This window comes from Tupaia chinensis, unplaced genomic scaffold (genome assembly GCF_000334495.1).
Source record: "Tupaia chinensis unplaced genomic scaffold, TupChi_1.0 Scaffold000182_1, whole genome shotgun sequence".
NCBI classification, from domain to species: Eukaryota; Metazoa; Chordata; class Mammalia; order Scandentia; family Tupaiidae; genus Tupaia; species Tupaia belangeri.
In genome coordinates this window covers 1,787,729-1,805,555 of record NW_006159657.1, presented here as the reverse complement: position 1 = coordinate 1,805,555, position 17,827 = coordinate 1,787,729, and the positions used below count along the sequence as shown (strand labels likewise).

The 17,827-nt window shown below is 52.6% G+C and overlaps 1 protein-coding gene across 1 annotated transcript in view; it reads left to right on the top strand.

The window, feature by feature from the left end:
* The window catches only part of TEKT5 (tektin 5), a 51,763-nt gene extending 40,685 nt beyond the window's left edge, over positions 1-11,078 (top strand). The window contains exons 6-7 of the mRNA XM_027771059.1: positions 7,542-7,696; positions 10,715-11,078. Of these exons, the coding sequence (XP_027626860.1) occupies positions 7,542-7,696; positions 10,715-10,931 (372 nt within the window). The 3' untranslated portion in view covers positions 10,932-11,078. The remainder of the gene's footprint in view (positions 1-7,541; positions 7,697-10,714) is intronic.
* The last annotated feature ends 6,749 nt before the right edge of the window (positions 11,079-17,827 follow it).

Sequence of the window (17,827 nt, the reverse complement as noted above, 5' to 3'; positions counted from 1 at the left end):
GTCCCGCCCAAGCAAGGCCAGCAGGGGGGTGATGCGGAGTGGGGAGAAACGGGTAACAGTCGGCTCCAGCCTGAGGCCAGAGGAGGGACTGGGAAGGCTCAGGCCCCAGGTGTCTGCTGTCCTCAGTTTCCTCATCCAGCGTGTCACCACCCGCACAGCTCCCCGGCCCCGCCTCGATTTTCCCAGGTGCTGTTTGCGAACCTGGGAGTCACTGCATGACATGGGGTTTCCAAACTCACTCTTGTTTGTGCCACGGCCTGTTTCGCCATATCCATGAGCTGTTCCCTATTTTGTATTTCTGTTTAAATTAAATCACTTACAAAGTTTTAAAAATGAATATATTTAAGAGATGCTTTCTATCACTTTGAGAAGTGGAGAACCAGGAACCAGCAGCAGTTGTCTAGAAGACAGCTGTCACAGAAGCAGAGCACACTGAAATATGAAGGCCTTCAGAGAGTACATGGAGGGGTTGAGGGAGCTGAACCATAGCACCAGCCATGGTTCCTAGAGGTGGCCTGAGAACACACCAGGTGTGCGCGCATGCCCAGATCCTGACAGATGGAGAAATGGAGAAGAGGCTTGGCTGCCCATGCCCCACTGCAGAGTGCTCTTCCCCTCTTGTTTCCTCTCTGACTCTGTCTAGTGAGCTCATGTACCTTCTGGCGATTAAAAAAGATAGCCCAGGGCCGGTCAGTGACATGGTGATTAATGCGACTGGATCCCACGTCCCAATCGCATGGTTCAAGTCCCAGACTTGGTAGCTTCAGGAGCTCACTGGGCATGTGTGCACATGTGCCCAAAATCCCAAGAGGAAAATGGAAGAAAGGGGATTGTGGCATGGCCATCTCCCATGGGGGGTGGGGGGGCTATTTGTCTCTTTCTCTCTCTGTCTCTCTCCAGTGAGTGCACATACCCTATAACAAAACAAACAAACAAATAAAAAAAACCTAGAAATTGTGTATTATGAAAAATCTATGGATGAATTTATTTTTTGTGACCAAATAAGCTTATATTTTAATTCCATTTTTCATAAACTTTTTTTAATGCCAGAAGGGGTGTGCACATGCAAGAGAGACAGAGAGAGAGAGAGATAGCACCCATCAGGGCCTGGTCATGCCATAATCCTCATTCCTCCTTCCTGGGCACACATGTACACTTACCTGGCCTGTTTTCAAACTGCAGGATTGGGATTTGAACCTTGTGGGATCTGACTCCCTCCACACAGCTGTTAACTGCTGTGCAATGGGGCCAGCCCTCCATAAACTTTCTGAAGTGCCCTCATATCGTCTCTGGCCCTGCCCCAGTAGCACGCACTGGTTGAGTATTCTCCTAGGAAGGCCGAGGCCACCTGGGAGGCCCACTGGGAGATCGGAACATGGTGGCACATGCCTGCAGCCCCAGCAACTTGGGAGGCTAAGGCAGGAAGATCACTACTTCATTTAAGAAAAAAAAGAAAGAAAGAAACAGAGAAAGAAAGAGAGAAAGATAAATGAAGAAAGAAAAGAAAGAAAGAAAGGCAAAAAATACACACACACACTTGCTTTCGAGCCTGTCACCTGTAGAAATGTCACAAGCCCTAGAGAGGCTGACTAAGCCCTGAAAGAGGGACCTCTGGGTGGGGCCAGTGAGAACAAACATGTAGGCAGCCTCAGGTCTCTGGCCTGATGTCCCAGGTGCCCTGGCAACGCCCTCCCTGGTGGGTGGGGGCATCCCAGGAGCTTCTTTGGCTGGTGGGAGCCACTGCAGTCTCTTTCCACCTGCTGAGCCCTTGAAATGTGCCCGCATTCCACCCCAGCAACAGGAGAAGTCTAGATGGTGGGGTGAGGGACTGTTTGCCGCCCGGACAAACGCTGGGCACCATGGCTCTGTAAGGCTTTTATTTCTTCTCCACTAGGCTGCGGTGGAACTTTCTGAGCTTCGACCACCTTTGAAAGGGCGGGTGTCTGAGGACTTCCCTAAGAGAGGCGTTCCCTCACTCGAGTGTTTACGTGCCTCGTGTGTTGGGCACAGAACACTCAGAGGGGATATGTTTAACCAGCGTGTGGCCGGAGTTGCCCTGTCCTGGGAAGTCACCGAGGGCCTGGTGAGGGGCCAGCTGCCTCCAAGGCGGGCTGTGAAGGAGATGAACAGTCTCTCTGCCCTCCTGTAGCTCTGCCGCCCACCTTGACTCCACTGGGAAGAAATGGGTATTATTTTGCCTTTTTTTTTTTTTTTTTAAGTTTTTTTCTTCCATGAGCAAGAGAGACTGAGATAGCTCTCCCTACAGGGTCTTCACGCCACAATTCAACCAGCCCTGGATTGTGGGCATGCATGCCTGGCACGTTCAGGAGGTCTCTGGCTGCAAACCAGAAGCTTCCTACGTGGGTGAGGCTCACAGAGCGCTGCGTTTTCCCTGCACCCACACCCAACCTCCTCTGTCAAGTGGGGCAATGCTGTCTTCCAGGCTCGCTCCTTAAGCTAACAGGAAAGCCAGCAACTTGAATCCTTTTAAGGAATTTCTTGGTGGCCATAGGGTTTGGGTTCAACCTAGCCAAAGTGGTCATCCCCAGGATCTGTTGTGATTGGCAACTAATTTAGAGCTTATGAAAGAGGAAAAATCAACATGATTGTATTAGGACGTCGGGAAAGTCATGACATATTCTATGTTCTATGCAAAACTGCGTCATAACTTTCCTGACATCCCAGTAAAATCGTTGACTGTGGAGATTGGGTTTTAAGGCCTGGCATATTCACATGTAATCAGTTTTTCTCTGTATCAAAATTTGAAATAGGTAGGGCTAAATCATTCTTAGGACTAAATTATTCTTAGAGCAGACTGTTCCCAAATTTCAGTGTGCATAAGAATTACTGGAGAGCTGGTTAAAATCTAGACTCCCGGATCCACTGGGATTCACTCATCCATTCATGTTTACTGAGCGCTGCTGTGAGCAGGGTTGCTGGATTTAGCAAGTGAAAACACGGGATGAGCACTTACACTTGAAGGTCAGTTCAACAGGGCTTGTTTTTTAGTGTAAGTGTGTCTCGTGTGACAGCTGGCACATGTCTTAGCTCCTGCAGGCTGGAGGCCTCTCCACCACACCATTTATTGCTCATAGCTCTGGAGGCTGGAAGTCAAGAACTGAGACTGCAGCGTCTCGTGCGATTGCAGTTCTGGTGAGGGGCCTCTTTCGGTTGCAGAGTGCTGGCTTCTCACTCTTCCCTCTCACCTGGAAGGAGAGTGTGGCTGCCCTCTGGCCTCGTCTTCTGAGGGCACTAATCCCATTCATGAGGGTTCTACCCTCCCGACCTACTCACCTCCCAAATGCCAAGACACCGGGATTAGGGCTTCAGCATATGAATCTAGGGGGGCAAATTCAGAGGGAGTCCAAGAAATGGCCTAAACTGAGTTCCTCCAAAGCCCACCGCTCTGTGACCATTCTTTGGAGCTAGTCAGTGCTGGGGGTCATGAAGGCCTTGCCTTGTTACCAGTTAGGACATTCAGGGTAGCGGGGCCGTCTCTCCTCCTTCCATGTGGTGTTTATACCTAACTGTAAACATGCCAGGACTCAGGTTGGGGGTGCGGGTTAGGAGTCTCTAACATCTGCCAGGTGTACCAGGAGGTGAGCAGAGTACCTTCCTCTCCTCTGGAGACTCTGGGCTCTTTCCTGGCTGGAGTAGCCCCTGCAGCTGGTGCTCGTGGTCTCTGGGGATGGAGGAGGAGTTGAGGAGCCTCTTCTGGTTAATCTCATCTCTGACGTTCACTCCCACCCAACCAGCTGGGACAGTCAGTATGCTTCTGCAAAGACCTGCTCTTCCAAGGGACAAGCACAACGCAAATTGAAACCATGGTGTGATACTATTACACACCGACTAGAATGGCTAAAATCCAAACAACTGACCACACCAAGTGTCAGTGGGGGCGTGGTGCCACTGGCACTTTCAAATGCTGCTGGTGGAGTAGACACTGGGCAGGAAGGGCAGGAGGGAGGGGTTGTGAAGAGGCGTAAGGAAACCTTTGGGGGTGATGAGTACCTTCACTATCTTAATTATGGTGATGTATAAATATGCACAGTTTATTCCATATTAATTATGCTTCCAAGAAAACTATAAAGCTACAGAAAACTACTTTTAAAGTCATGTAGAAAGAGACATAGAGGCATACACAAGCTTTGCGGGTAGCTGGTAGGGATCAGTGGGGAGGCGGCTGCAGGTTGCTGTCCCAGGGTAAGGACCAGGTGTGGAAGGGACTAGAAGGGAACAGATGGGCACGGACCCTCCCCAGGAGTGGCTCACACCCTGATTGACTTTATGCGAGGTGTTTTGTGCTTTGCGTTTTTTTTTCCCCCTTCCACCTCCCCCTTCACCTCCCAAGGAGGCTGGGACCAGGGTACACACCACCACCCCCGCCCAGCACTTTTTCAGACAGGGTCTCACTATGTCGCCCAGCCTCAAGCCTGCACTTCTCCTGCCCAGGCTACCAGGTCACTGGGACTACAGGCATGCACCACTGTGCCCAGCCTTTCAGTTGGACCAGGAATTGAACCCAGGTCTCCCACATGTGCCAGCCTGAGGACCACAGTGTTTTAGCAGTGTGTGCCACTGTGGCTGGGTCTATGAGGTACTTTTTAATGGAGATACAAAGCTTAGCTCATAGCAGAGTGATTATTTGTACTGGGAGGATTGGGCGAGGCCTCTTGGAAATAATAATATTTGAACTTATTGGTCTTAAGTTTGACAAATACCGTGGTCATTGCCATAGCTGACCTCTAACGAGCATTTGGCATGTGCCAGGCACTCTTGGAGAGCTATACAGGCATGGGTCCATGTGATTCTTGTTACACCTCTACAGGGCGGGCACTTTTTCTTTCTTCTAGGGGAGGGGCAGAGACAGAGACAAAGACAGAGATAGAAAAGATAGACACCCTCAATAGGGTCTCACGCTTCATCCCCCTCTGGCCTGCTCAGCCAGCCCGGATCATGGGCACGGCATGCAGGGATTGCTTGGGAAGGGAACCCTGATCGTCCACGGGGCCTCGGCGGTGTGGAGTGCTATGTTGCTGCTGTGTCTCTGTAGCTGGCCCTGGGCGGGCACTTTTATCCCCTCCATTTCATAGGCAAGGACATGGATACATAACGTGCCCAAGGTCCTATGGCTATCAAGTGGCGACACTGAGGTTTGGCTCTGGACAATCTAATGTCTGCCCCAGCACTCCCGTCTATGGCTCCCATTCTGCCTCTGGTATGTGGATGGGGAATATATAGGGAGGTACGAAGGTTTCAGTATGACTCAGGTCCCCCTTGGAGACCCTGCTAATGAAAATCATCATCGCCTACTGCTCGTCTAAAATGGAAGAAGTAGGCAGTATGGGACAGACGGGAAATAAATTACCCCTCATCACACGCAGACACCCCTGTTTGTTTTCACATCTGTGGCACCCTCCTCTCTCTTTCGACCTCTGTGGTTTATCATTTACTTACTCTTCTGAGAGCGGGGTGAGGGCACCCAGACAGGGTTTTCATGCCGCCATCTTCCACTCATCCTCAGCTGGCAGGATCCGAGCGCACATGCGTGGGTGCCTGGTGTGTACAGAAGACCTCAGGAAGAAGACCCGGCGGCTTCCCATGCGGCTCAGCCTCCCAGCGCTTGCATTACTGCCGCACCCCCACGGCTGGCCAGACCTCCTTGGTTTTGATGAAGTTGGGTTTCACTTGCGGTTTCTTTGCATGATCCTCCTCCCCTATTATATTGACAGAGTGGAAATGCTAACAAATGTTTACCGGTCACCATCTTATTTAAAGATGGCAGACTTAAAAGCAAATGGCTTTTTGCACAAGAGCAGGTTTATTCAAGCCGTGCCCTCCTTTGACCAGTGACAGATGGAGATGGTGAGTGGGGTCTCTAAGCGGTACCGAATCCCAAGTAAAAGGTAACGCCCACACATCCTTCTTGATATTGGGATCACCATGCAGGGCATCACGTCTAGTCTTGTCAGGAATGGAGGACTTGGAACCCCACCATTGGCCCCTGCAAGTCTGGGAGGGGGGTGTCTGCACAACCCACCACAGAAAGCTTCGTGCAGAAGAGGGACACCAGGCAAACCAGAACCGCTCACAGATCCAGGGCTGCCGGGCGACAGTGAGGGTGGCCATTGTCTCCATTCTGACGGATTTGCAGTTGTCCAAGTGCGGAGTTGGGCTTCCCCTGGTAAGGGACTAGACCGAGGTGCCACGCTTTATTTGTTCTCTCGTGCTTTCGTATTCACTATGAAAAATGCAAACACCGAAGTCGGGAGACTCATGAAAGATTCCCAGATACTCAACACAAATGCCAACATTTGGCCAAGCGTTTGTGATTTTCATTTTATTTCTACTGAGCAAAGAGCACAGTATGGTGGCTTTTGATGGATTTTTGCCTATGTTCGCACCTGTGCAACCCCCACCCCGCAGCAGGCTCCCTCCTGCCCCATTCTGAGATCTGCACTGTCGTAAATCATAGGGCACAATGGTGGCTTTATACTGGGAAAAAACATTGCTATAAAGAAAAAGAATTTCTGTATTTATCGTCTCCCATCCTCGCTCACTGATGTAATTAATAAAAAGATAAACTCTGGGTTGTAAATATGAAACAACTCTCATTAGTTTAGAGGAAAATGTCTTTAGAGATTGGCTCTTGCTTTAGATTACCTACGCTAATTTTTCTTCTATTCTTTTCTTTCCTTTCATTTCTTCTATGAGTGAGAAAGAGGGAAAGCAAGAAATAGGAGAGAGATAGCACCCCCGACAGAGCTGCAAGGCTGCCATTCATCCCCACCTGCAGCCAGCCCTGGATCCCGGGCCCATGTGTGCCCAGTGTACTCAGGGAGGACCTTGGACACAAACATAGAACTTTCCCAGGCAGGTCAGCTTTGCAGAGCTTCGTGTTTTACTGCTGTGCCATGACTGGCCTCTGGATTATTTTTTTTTTTTTTTTTTTTTTTGTAGAGAGATTTTTTCTATAGGATGTGTGTGCTCGCCAGAGAGACACAGAGAGACAGAGAAACAGATAGCAAGAAATTATCTCCTGGGAGAATGGCCATGCCAAAGTCCCTTCTCCATTCCCCTCCTGGGGTCTTGGGCATGGACATGCATGAATACACGCTCAGTGTGAGTTTTAAGCCACCAGGTCTGGGACTTGAACTGCATTCGACTATGTGGGAGTCCAGTGATGTAACCAGTACGCCATCTTCTGGTTCCACCCAGTGTTAATCTTAAGGCCTGCCCTGCCTCCCTTCCTCCCTCTGCCTTCTTCCCACCGGACACTGATTGGCTAACTCAGTGAATGATGCAGGTTGAAAATAAATCCTAGGCCAGTGTTGGTGCTCCCCCGTGTTCACAGTACCAGGTGACGAGAGGTGCCTGCGCTGCTTCCCCTGTGGTTGCCTCAGGAAGAGTGAGGGTGCTCAGGATGGGGGAAGGTGATTGGCTGCCTGGAGGCCTGCTGAGCTGGTCTCCTGCTGCCCTGCCCTCCAGGGCAGGAGGCCCACGGGCCCGGTGGGCAGTGACAGCCTAGTGCTCCCTTGCAGACGCTGCAGGAGATCTTCCAGGCAGAGAACACCATCGTGCTGCTGGAGCGGTCCATCATGGCCAAGGAGTGCCCGCTGAAGGTGGCGCAGACGCGGCTGGAGTGCCGGTCACGGCGTCCCAATGTGGAGCTGTGCAGGGACATGCCGCAGTTCAAGTGAGCAGTTGAAGCTGGCCGGGGCTGGGGGATCCCTGTCGGGGTTGGGGGATCCGGCATCCAGGAAGGGGAGGGGCGGGTCTCAGGAAACGGGGCTGAAATAGGGCCCTCCACTACTCAGGACACCTAGTCCCTGTGTGTGCGGGGAGGGGATCGGGCATTCTGAGGTCCAGCCTGTTGTCCCCCTCTGTGGCTTCCCAGCCGGGGGAGGCTGCCCCCCCCCCCCCGCCTGCCCCCCTGTGGGCCTCCCCAGCCGGTGGAGGCTGCCCCTCCGCACCAGTCTTCTCACCTGCTGAAACACGGGATGATTTGTAGCTCCATGGTGCTCTGGAAACCCTCCTGCCTTCTCTTGAAAGCAAAAGAGATGTTGGCTCCTTCTCTCTCTGGGTCCCACCAAAGAGGTACCCAGCTCATGCCTCGCTCATTTCCCCCCACCCTCCTTGTGAAGCTCCCACCGTGAAGCCTGGGAACAGCCTAGCTAGTTCCTCACTAGATGGGTCCTGCCCACCCTGCCTAGCTAAGAACCTACTACTGTTGGCAAAGGGCCTCTTCCCAGGAGAGTGGGCAAAAAGCTCATGTGTTCCAGAAAAGGGGGTTGTGGGTATGGGAAAGGGGGTTCAGTGAGGTGATGGCCAGATTGTCTGACATAAGTGATTATTTTCCCATGAATATGCTGTGTGATTTGGAGTAGGTTGCTTAGCTGCTCTGTTTTCTCCATGCTTGGGGCCCTGTATTAGTTATCTACTGCTGTGTAACAAATTATCCCCAGACTTAGTGACTTGGAAGAACCCGTTGCTGTTACCTCAGTTTCTGTAGGTTAGGAGTTGGGCCAGGTTCCTTGCTAGGCTCTGTGAGTCAGGGCCTCTCACGGCTGTAGTCAAGGTGTTCACCGGGCTGTGGTCTCATCTCAAGACCTGAGTGGGGAAGAAAGCGCTTGCACTCTCACTTGTGTGGTGGTCGGCACAGCTCAGTTTTTTGCAGGCTGTTGGTTGAAGGCCACCCTCGTTACAGTGAAATAAAATTAAAAATCCAATTTCTTGTTCACACTAACCACCTTTCAAGTGCATCTTTCAATAGCATGTGTGGCTAGTGGGTTCCGTACTGTAATGGTGCAGACAGACTAATTCCGCACACAGAAACTATTGCAGATAGTAGTGTTTAGAGCGCTTTTTCTCTCAGCCTTCATGCAGCCAGCTCACTCTCACTACTTCTCTCTGCTCAGAAGCCACCTCTGCAGAAAGGCTCTTCTTGATGCCTTTGGGAACTTCTGCAGGGGCAGAAAAGGGGAATGAGGACATGGAACAGGGGAAGCCAGCTTCAGCAGGTTCCTGAGACTCTGCAGCATGAATTTGCTTTACAGAGTTGTTCCCACCATGGGGCAGGGGACAGCCTTGCACCACTCTGAGTCAATCAGCCCCTGGCTGTGGGCCACAGCACAGAGACTACTCTCCTCCCAAGTAAGTGGCTCTGGTCTGCTGAGAGCTGTAGTTCTCTGGAAACCTCTGGGCGATCAGCTGCCCACACATACTCACAGCAGCTGTGGGAGGGGTGCCCCAGCCAGTAGGGAGCCTGATCAAGGCACCAAGGACAACCATGATACCTGACTCTTTTCTCCAAATGAGAATGGCCCATAATCCTGTTTGAGTTTTTGTTTTTGTTTTTTCATTTTTCGTTTTGCTATAGGGCATGTGCACTCATGAGAGAGAGAGAAAGAGAGAGAGAGAGAGACCATCCTCCAGGAGGATGGCCACACTGCAGTCCCTTCTTCATTCTCCTCTCATGATTACGGGCATGCACCCATATGTACCTAGCGTGATTTTCAAGTCACCGGGTCCGGGACTCACATCACGCAGTCAGCCCTGCGGGATCCAGCCACCTTAACCACCATGCCACCAGGCTGACCCCGTCTTGTTTTTTAAAAAATTGTAATAAGGGGCCAGCAGGTAATGTGATGGATCCCACGTGGCCGACCATAGTTAGAGTCCTGGACTTGTGACTTGAAAATCCTGCTGGGTGCATGTGAATGCCTGCCCAAAATCCCAGGGAGAGAATGGAGGAACATGGACTGTAGCATGGCTTATCCCATTAAGAGTGATTTCTCACTTTCCCTTTTTCTCTCTCTCTCCAGTGAGCACACACCCCCTATGACACACACACACACACACACAAAACTTAAAGAATTGTGATGAAATAATGAGTCACCATCCGTGACATTTATTGCATTTCCGATCTATAATCACTGCCACTGTCTAGTTCCAGACCTTGTTCTTCATCCCCAAAGGAGATCGTATACCCACTAAGCAGCCCTTTCTCCATTCTGTTCTCCCCAACCCTAATGACCACTGTCGTCCCCAAAGGAGAGCGTATACCCACTAAGCAGCCTTTCTCCGTTCTGTTCTCCCCAACCCTAATGACCACTGTCTACCTTCTGTCCCTATGGGTTTGTCTACTCTGGGCGTCTCACTTTAATGGAGTCAAACAACGTGTGGCCTTTCACGTCTGGCTTCTTTCGCCCAGCATGTTTCGAGCTCATCTGTGCGTAGCCTGTGTCCGTACTTTATTCCCCTGTGGATAAGATGTCATAGTGTGGGTAGAATGTGTTTTGTTTATCCATTCATCTGCCAATGGACGTTTGCATGCTCATGCCTCTTGGTTATTCTGCTATGAACATTCGCAGTCACGTTTTGGTTTGGACCTGCTCTTAGTATTTCGGGGCATATACTCAGGAGCAGAATTGCTGGGCCATATGGCAAGTCCACCTTTAACTTACCGAGGAACTGCCAGATGGCTTGCCTATCCAGTCTTACCGTCCTGGTTCTCCCTCTGCGTGTCACCCTTGGTCGCTCCTGTGTGCTGCGCTCCCCCCGCCCACCCCACCCCCGTCCTGCCTGTTTTCCTCTGCAGGCCTGAGCCAGGCCTGTATTCCCACTGTCCCGGCAGTGCACAGTTCCTCCACGTAGTGGACGCTTCTGTCGAACGGCTGAGTAAACTGTGTCTTCTCCTCCGCCCTCACCCCAGGCTCGTGAATGAGGTGTTCACCATCGATGACACCCTGCAGACCCTCAAGCTGAGGCTGCGGGAGACACAGGACACGCTGCAGCTGCTGGTCATGAGCAAGTCGCGGCTGGAGCACGAGCTGGCCATCAAGGCCAACACCCTGTGCATCGACAAGGACAGGTGCATGGCCATGCGCAGGACCTTCCCCAGCACGCCGCGCCTGGTGGGCTCCTGCTGAGAGCCGCTGCTGCCGGGCAGTGCCTGCTCTGGGCTGGCTTCTCACACGCCAGGAAATTTGAAAAGGCCAAAAAACTAATAAAAAAGTATCATTTTCTCCTTTTCCTCCTATTATGAAATATATATAAAGAGCTCAAATAAATGTGCCCAAACCAAAGATCCTGGAACTCATATTCCTTGCTGCAGACCCAGATGCAGGGCAGGCCCTGGAGGGAAACAGACAGATCCAGGGGGATCCAGTGTGGCCAGGCTGTGAGCACGCCCAGCAGGGGAAGAGCCCATGGGCGAGGTTGTCACCTGCGTGCCATCGAGAAGCACAGTGCATTCCCTGGTGTCCCAACATTGGCTGCCAGTACCCAGTCCAGGACCCAGCTCCATCACCCGGGAGCTGAGTGACCTTGAAGAAGCTCTTAGCCTTAGCTCCTCCCTCGGTGAACTGAGGTCAAAAGTGAAGGGGATGGTCATCAGTGCGGCCAGTGTGAAACACTGGAAAGGATTCAGGGTCGGGCATCAGAGTTGGAATCCCAGTTTGGCAGGTTGAGTGTTTTGAACACTGCTGTCGGGGGAGACAGAGCGACGTAGTAAGATGTGAAACTGCGGGGCTGGCCCACATGGGGTGCTCCCAGGGTCACACCCAGAGACCTGAGTACACCGGGCGTGTGCTCGCTCGGGATGCGGAGCTGGCTGAGGCTGGGGGTGGGTTGTGGCATCAAGACCCTATTGGCACACACCCTATTGGCACACACTCTCTCTCTGTCCCTGTCTCTTTCACTCGTGGAAGAAATAAATAAGTAAATAAATTAGTATGGGAAGAAAAGGAGACAAAACCAGTTGTGTGGGTAGGGTAGGGAGACACTGGTGAGAGTGAGGGAAACTGAAGGAGTGACATTGCCTCAAAAAGTTAAGCGTGAAACTGTCAATGCCCCAGCAATTCTGCTCCCAGGTATACAACTGAGGGGACTGAGACGGGCCCGCAGAGGACCTGTGACCGTGCTGAGCAGCAGACGCAGCCGGCCCTGGTGGACTCGAGCTCGGTGGCCACCAGCAGATGCGTGGAGAAAACTGTGGTTGATCTGTGCAGTGGAATATCATCCAGCCACAGAAACGGAACGGAGCACTGACACGTGCCGCAGCATTGATATGCCTTGAAAACATTATTCTGGAGGCCAGCAGGAGGCATGGTGACTGAGGTACTGGACTCCCGTATGGCCAGCCACGGTTCAAATCCCGGACCTGGTGGTTTGCTTTTTCACTTTCTCTCTCTGTCTCTCTCTCTCTGGTGAGCACATGCACCCCCTATAACAAATTTAAAAATCATTATCATAATAAATAAATAATTTGGGGAAAAAATCAAGACAAAAAAAATACATTCTAAGCAAAATAAGACAGATATGAAAGGTCACATGCGGTATGTTCCCACCTACGTGGAATACCCAGAAGAGGCACATCCATGGAAATAGCAGGTGGGTGGCCCATGGCCTAATGGTTAAGGGAGCTAGATCCCACATGGCCTACCGTGGTTCAAATCCCAGCTCGGGCAGCTTGAAAAACATGCTGGTCACGTGTGTGAGTATGCCCCAAACCTCAGTAAGATGGGGAAATGGAGGCGAAGGGATTGTGCTGTGGCAATGCCCCATGGAGGGGTGCTTTCCCCACTCCTTATGGCTCTCTGGCAAGTGCATGTGCCTTGTGGCAATTAAAAAAAGAAAAACAGACAAAACACAAACAGCAGGTTTAAAGTAGCCAGGGAGAGGGGACTGGGCACAGCTGCTTAGCGGCCCTCAGTAGGTACAGGGTGTAACTGTGGAGGGATGAAAGCGCTGGGAAAGACAGAGGTGTGGCTGAATGCCATTGTGAGTGCACTAGAATAAGCCGGAAGGCATAGACTTGCTCACTCTGAATGGTCAGAGGTGGGGAGACCATGATGCTAGAATTACAGGCGCAAGATTCTCAGGGGTCTGAATTGGGAACAGAGGTACTTTAGGGGACATCCCGAAGCTGAAGCCCAGATTCTTGGAGTGCAGGTTGTAAGGGGCGAGCAGGAGGCCAGGATGGGATGATGGGGGCTTGGCAGCTGGTGCTTGGGGGTGCTCCACCCTTGAAGACTAGAGTGAGGACTGGGAGGAGATGGAGGTCTGGAGATGCCAACAGCTTGCCTTCACGTGTGGAGTGTGAGCTCCCCGGGGCGTCCTGGTGTACACATTTGAAAAGCAAGTGGAAATGTCTTATGGGAGCTAGAGGAAGAGGCTAGGGAGCTGTGTCTGGAGACACAGGAGCCAGCCAAGCCTCAGTAAGAATGAGCCGGTGCAAGGTCTTGGGGAGTGAGAAGTTGGGTGGTGGGAAGCACACTGGGGCAGGCCGAGGACCGAGAAGTGCAGTGGGAGCCGGAGACAACTGGAGGAAGCGAGGTCAAGGGGGTGGAAGGAAGGAAGGAAGGGTTGCAAAAGTGGGGAGAGTTTCTCGAGTCCATGGCCTGGCAGGATAAGTCGGATGAAGAATAAAGCCCTTTGCAAGTGGGCACCCTAAATGTACCACCGATCAGGATACTGCTTTTGGAAAGCCAGCTGGCACATGCATCAGGAGCCTTACAATAGCTACATCCTTCAACGTGTGTATTTCTCAGGGCTCTCTGTTAGAAAACAGTTGCGAGTGCAGAACTAAATATTCATTGCAGAGGTGTTTTCCTTTAATCATAGGAAGCCACTGAAGTTATGTCCAACAGCAGAGAGAGAGCAGCTGCATAAATTCTGACACAACCAAGTCATGGGATATTAAGTTGCCGTCAAAGGATGCTTATTACATGCGGGAATGCTAGAGGACTAAAGGCACAGGGCACAGGATTCAGCTTACGACCTGTTCTTGAGAGTGTTAAAGGGCACAGGGAACGATCGCATTGAAATTCACCAGAATGCTAACAGGGTGGAGGGTAAGCCGAAGCTGGATTCTTCTTTGTGTACTTTACAAACTTCCTACAGTGAACACGTAATCCTTTTTTTAATCAGGAGGAAATGCTTTTCTTAAATAAATTGTTTATTTCTGCAATAGTTTCAGACTGTAGACAAGTTGTAAAGAGAGGACAGGGCGTCCTGTTGTAACTTCTCCCCAGAAGTCTCCCTCGGTGCCAGCGTCTTAGCCATGGAGGAATCGGTGTTGGTGCGCTGTAATTAGCAACATGCCAGGCTTTACCTGGGCATCGCCGGGTTTTCCTGGATGCTCCTTTCCTGCCCCAGGCTCCTCTCCTGAGTGCCCCTTTGCGTTCAGTCTCTCTGTGTGACAGTTTCTCGGTCTTTCCTTGTTTTTCATGACCTTGGCAGCTTTGAAAGAGCACTTGCCTGGTGTCTGCAGCGTGCCCCTGCACCTGGGTTGGGCCACCATTTCCTCATGATTACATGGGGAGCGTGGACTGGGGATTAAGTGCCCCCCTTCTCCTTTCCTATCGGGGCTCTCATGATAGCGCTATGACTGTCCTGTGATGCTAATCTTTTTTTTTTTTTCGGAGACGTTTTTGCTATAGGGCACGTGCACTCGATAGAAGGACAGAGGGAGTCAGAGAAACAGAAAGTGAGAAATCACCCTCCAGGGGGGATGGCCACGCCACAATCCCTTCTCCTCCATTCTCCTTTCAGTATCCTGTGCACGCACGCACACACGCCCGGTGTAAGTTTAAGCCGCCAGGTCTGGGACTCGAACCGCGGTCAACTACATGGGAGTCCAGCGACAAAGCCATTATGCCTACTGCTGGTCCCGGGTGATGTTAATCTTCATTGCGTGGTTGAGGTGATGTCTGCCAGGTTTCTCCTCGGTAAAGCTACTCTTTCTCTGTCCCTGTGACATTCTTTGGCAGTGAGTCACTAAGTGCAGCCCACACTAAAGGGTGGGGAGATTCCACTCCACCTGGTGTAGACATGAAAGTGTCGGCGTATGTTATTTGCAGTTCTTCGGTGGGAAAGGCATGTCCTGCTGCCTACATTTATTTATTGCATCATTTATTTCTACCAGTATGGATAGATTTATTTATATAAATTTATATATATGCAAATTTCTCCCAGGAGGGAGAGAAAGAGAAAAAAGAGACAGCCATTCCCAATAGAGCCTCCACAATACCGTAGTCCTTAGTCTCCGCCCCCCGGGGTTGCAGGCACAGACACATGTGTGTATCTGGCATGTAGAGTGTGATCCTGGAACGCAAACCTAGGACCTGCCCACATGGGTCCAGATGCCTCAGCCTGTGCCACCGTTGGCCCTGGGCCCATGTAGATTTCTTTTATATTTCAGATTATAATCCAATACTATGTTATTGCTCAAATTGTTCTGTCTTTGGCCACTGGGAGTCCCAGTTTCTTTTATCAGAGGATGGATTTAGAAACCATGTTCTAGGTGTGCTTGCTGATAAGAATATTAGAAAAATAATAATGATAACAAAAACCTGCTGACTTTGGTCCCAGGAGACTTTGGAGGAGCTGGCGAGAAGTGGTTTTGGCAGAGAAAGGGGGGCAGAAGACCACGTGCAGGTGTTAGGTATCCCGTCCCCCCGCCCGTCACTGTGCACAGCGGGTGTACCGTAAGTATTGTGTTGAGTGGCAGCAAATGGCCAACTAGCGTGTAGGAATGTGCAGGCTTCCGTCTGGACTAGTGAGCTGTTTCTGGTTTAGGGGGAGAATAGAGCAGCATTTAGGGCATGGAGAGGTAACCCCCAGCCCCTCTGCTATGTGTTTATGGCTGAGGGACCCCCACCATGGTTCTCAGATGCTGGCATGCTGACCCCAGCTCTGCAGGGCATCTCCCCTGCTGCAGACGGCAGGGGCAGGAGATCTAGAGGCGGCCCACGTGCTGGCTCCTTCCCAGTCCCGAGAGCAGACTGGGAGGGCACCGGGATCGCCCAGCTGCCCTGCCTTCCCTGTCGGCTCGAGACGGATGCCATCCAGCTGGTTCCAAGAACACAGCATTCCCAAGGAGGGTGTGTGTGTGTGTGTGTGTGTGTGTGTATGTATGTGTGTGTGCATATGTGTGAGTGAGTGTATATGTCTATGTGTGTGAGTATATGTGTATGTGTGTGTGTGTATGTATGCATGTCCATGCATGCATGTTTTCAGCCTTCGACTTCCATGGCTTGACCCATCATTTTAGCTGAACACCAGGCCTGGTGCCAGAACTCCAAGAGGCTCTGGAGAGAGAGAAAAGTGGGAACCCCAGATGTGGGCGCTGACAGCCTCTGGGTCCCCTCTTTACACTCGCCTTCCTGCCGCCGCCCCAGCTCCCTTCAGTCCCTCACCCCGATCCCAGGTTGCTGCCCTCTAGTCCAGACCCCATGCCTCCGAAGGACAGTTCCAGCTTCACCTGCCCAGCTCCAAGGCCACCCCTGTTCCTCCCCAAGTAAACGCCCCACCAGTCCCTGCGTCCAGCCTTGGGGCCATCTTGGTTCCCTTCCTTCTCTCACACCCCAGGCGAGCCCATCAGCAAGTCCTGTGGGCGACCTTCCTGGTTTCTCCTACACGTGGCGGCTGCTCACCTTGTCCCCCATCCTCTCTCACCTGAGCATCAGGGGTGGTGGGAAAGGAGAGGGGGCAGCCCTGACTGCGGCTGCAGCACCTCCGACCTACCACAAAGGGTCAGACACCAGATGCAGCTGACATTCAGCGAGGCCGCAGAGGGTCGACGATCTTCAAACCGCTTACATGAATCCAGGGTCTGAGCAGCCGAGCGCAGCTTCCCAGGTGAAGAAGCTGCTGTGTAGGGCAGACCTCCGGTCCGAAGGGTGTCTGTGTGAGACGCTCACGAAGGTCAGCCCCACAGGGGTGTCTAAAGCGACAGAGCACCCCAACCTTACTCACGAGCAGCCGGCCTTGGGGAACCCTTCTCGATGTTTTGGAGGACACAGGAAGAGTTGCAGAGACACAGTCTGGATGCTGGGGGTACTGAGCGCCGCCCTGCATGCAGCTGTCTCCACATGCGTCCCGTGACGCATGTGCTGCGCCCATTCTAGAGATAGGAGGCGCGGTCACGTGCCCACAGGGACACAGCCAGGACAGCTGGCACGGGCCCCCAGGTGGCTCCCACTGGTGCGCCTCCCACCCCCACCCCGCACTGCCAGCTGGGCCAGGCCACCAGGCGTGGAGAGGGAGGCGGCCGCATTTTTTGCCTTGCTCAGAAATGTCAGTGCGTCACTCTCGCACAAAGTCCTGGCTGTTCGCTCCTGTGGTCCCCAAGGCGCTCTTGACAAGTGTCCCCTCACACAGCCTGGGGGTGGGGAGGGGCGGGAACGGGAGCAGGTTCAAAGCACACAATCAGAATTCCTCAGGGACCCTGTAGGGTCCTTCTTTTCCTTCCCTGAGAACATACAGAACATTCTTGGTCTGGATGTGAGGCTGCCGCACCGTCTCTGGAGCCGGTGCCCCCAGACGTGCTCAGGAAGGAATTCTCAGTGTCCCCGAGCCAGCGGCCTCTCCCTCCTCCCCACCCAAATGCGCTGCTTGGGATTCCTGGCGCTCCTCTAGGGGCAGCTCGGGGTGGGCATCACTGGGGCAGAGCCCATGAGAGGCCTGGAGAGGCTGGCGCCTGCCCTGCCCAGGCCCCGTGCCACATGCCCGGCAGGTCTGGGCTGGCAGCGTGTGCGTGTGTGTCGGAGCGGTGCTGCAGCTGCCCATGGCTCCCCCCCCCCCCCCCCCCCCCGCGGATGAGGGAGACCCACTGCTGAGGATGGGGGGGACCTGCCGTCCCGAGGGGTGTGTGGGTGGCTCTCCCGATGAGGGCTGTCCACCCATCTGGTAGGACAGATGCCTGGGGTGCAGGCCGGGAGCCCGCTGTCCTCCTGCCCTTGCTGTCAAGGGTCCGAGGTGGGGGCAACTGCTTAATGCCTCCGGGGTCTCCTCTGGGTGATGAAGATGTTCTGAACTAGGT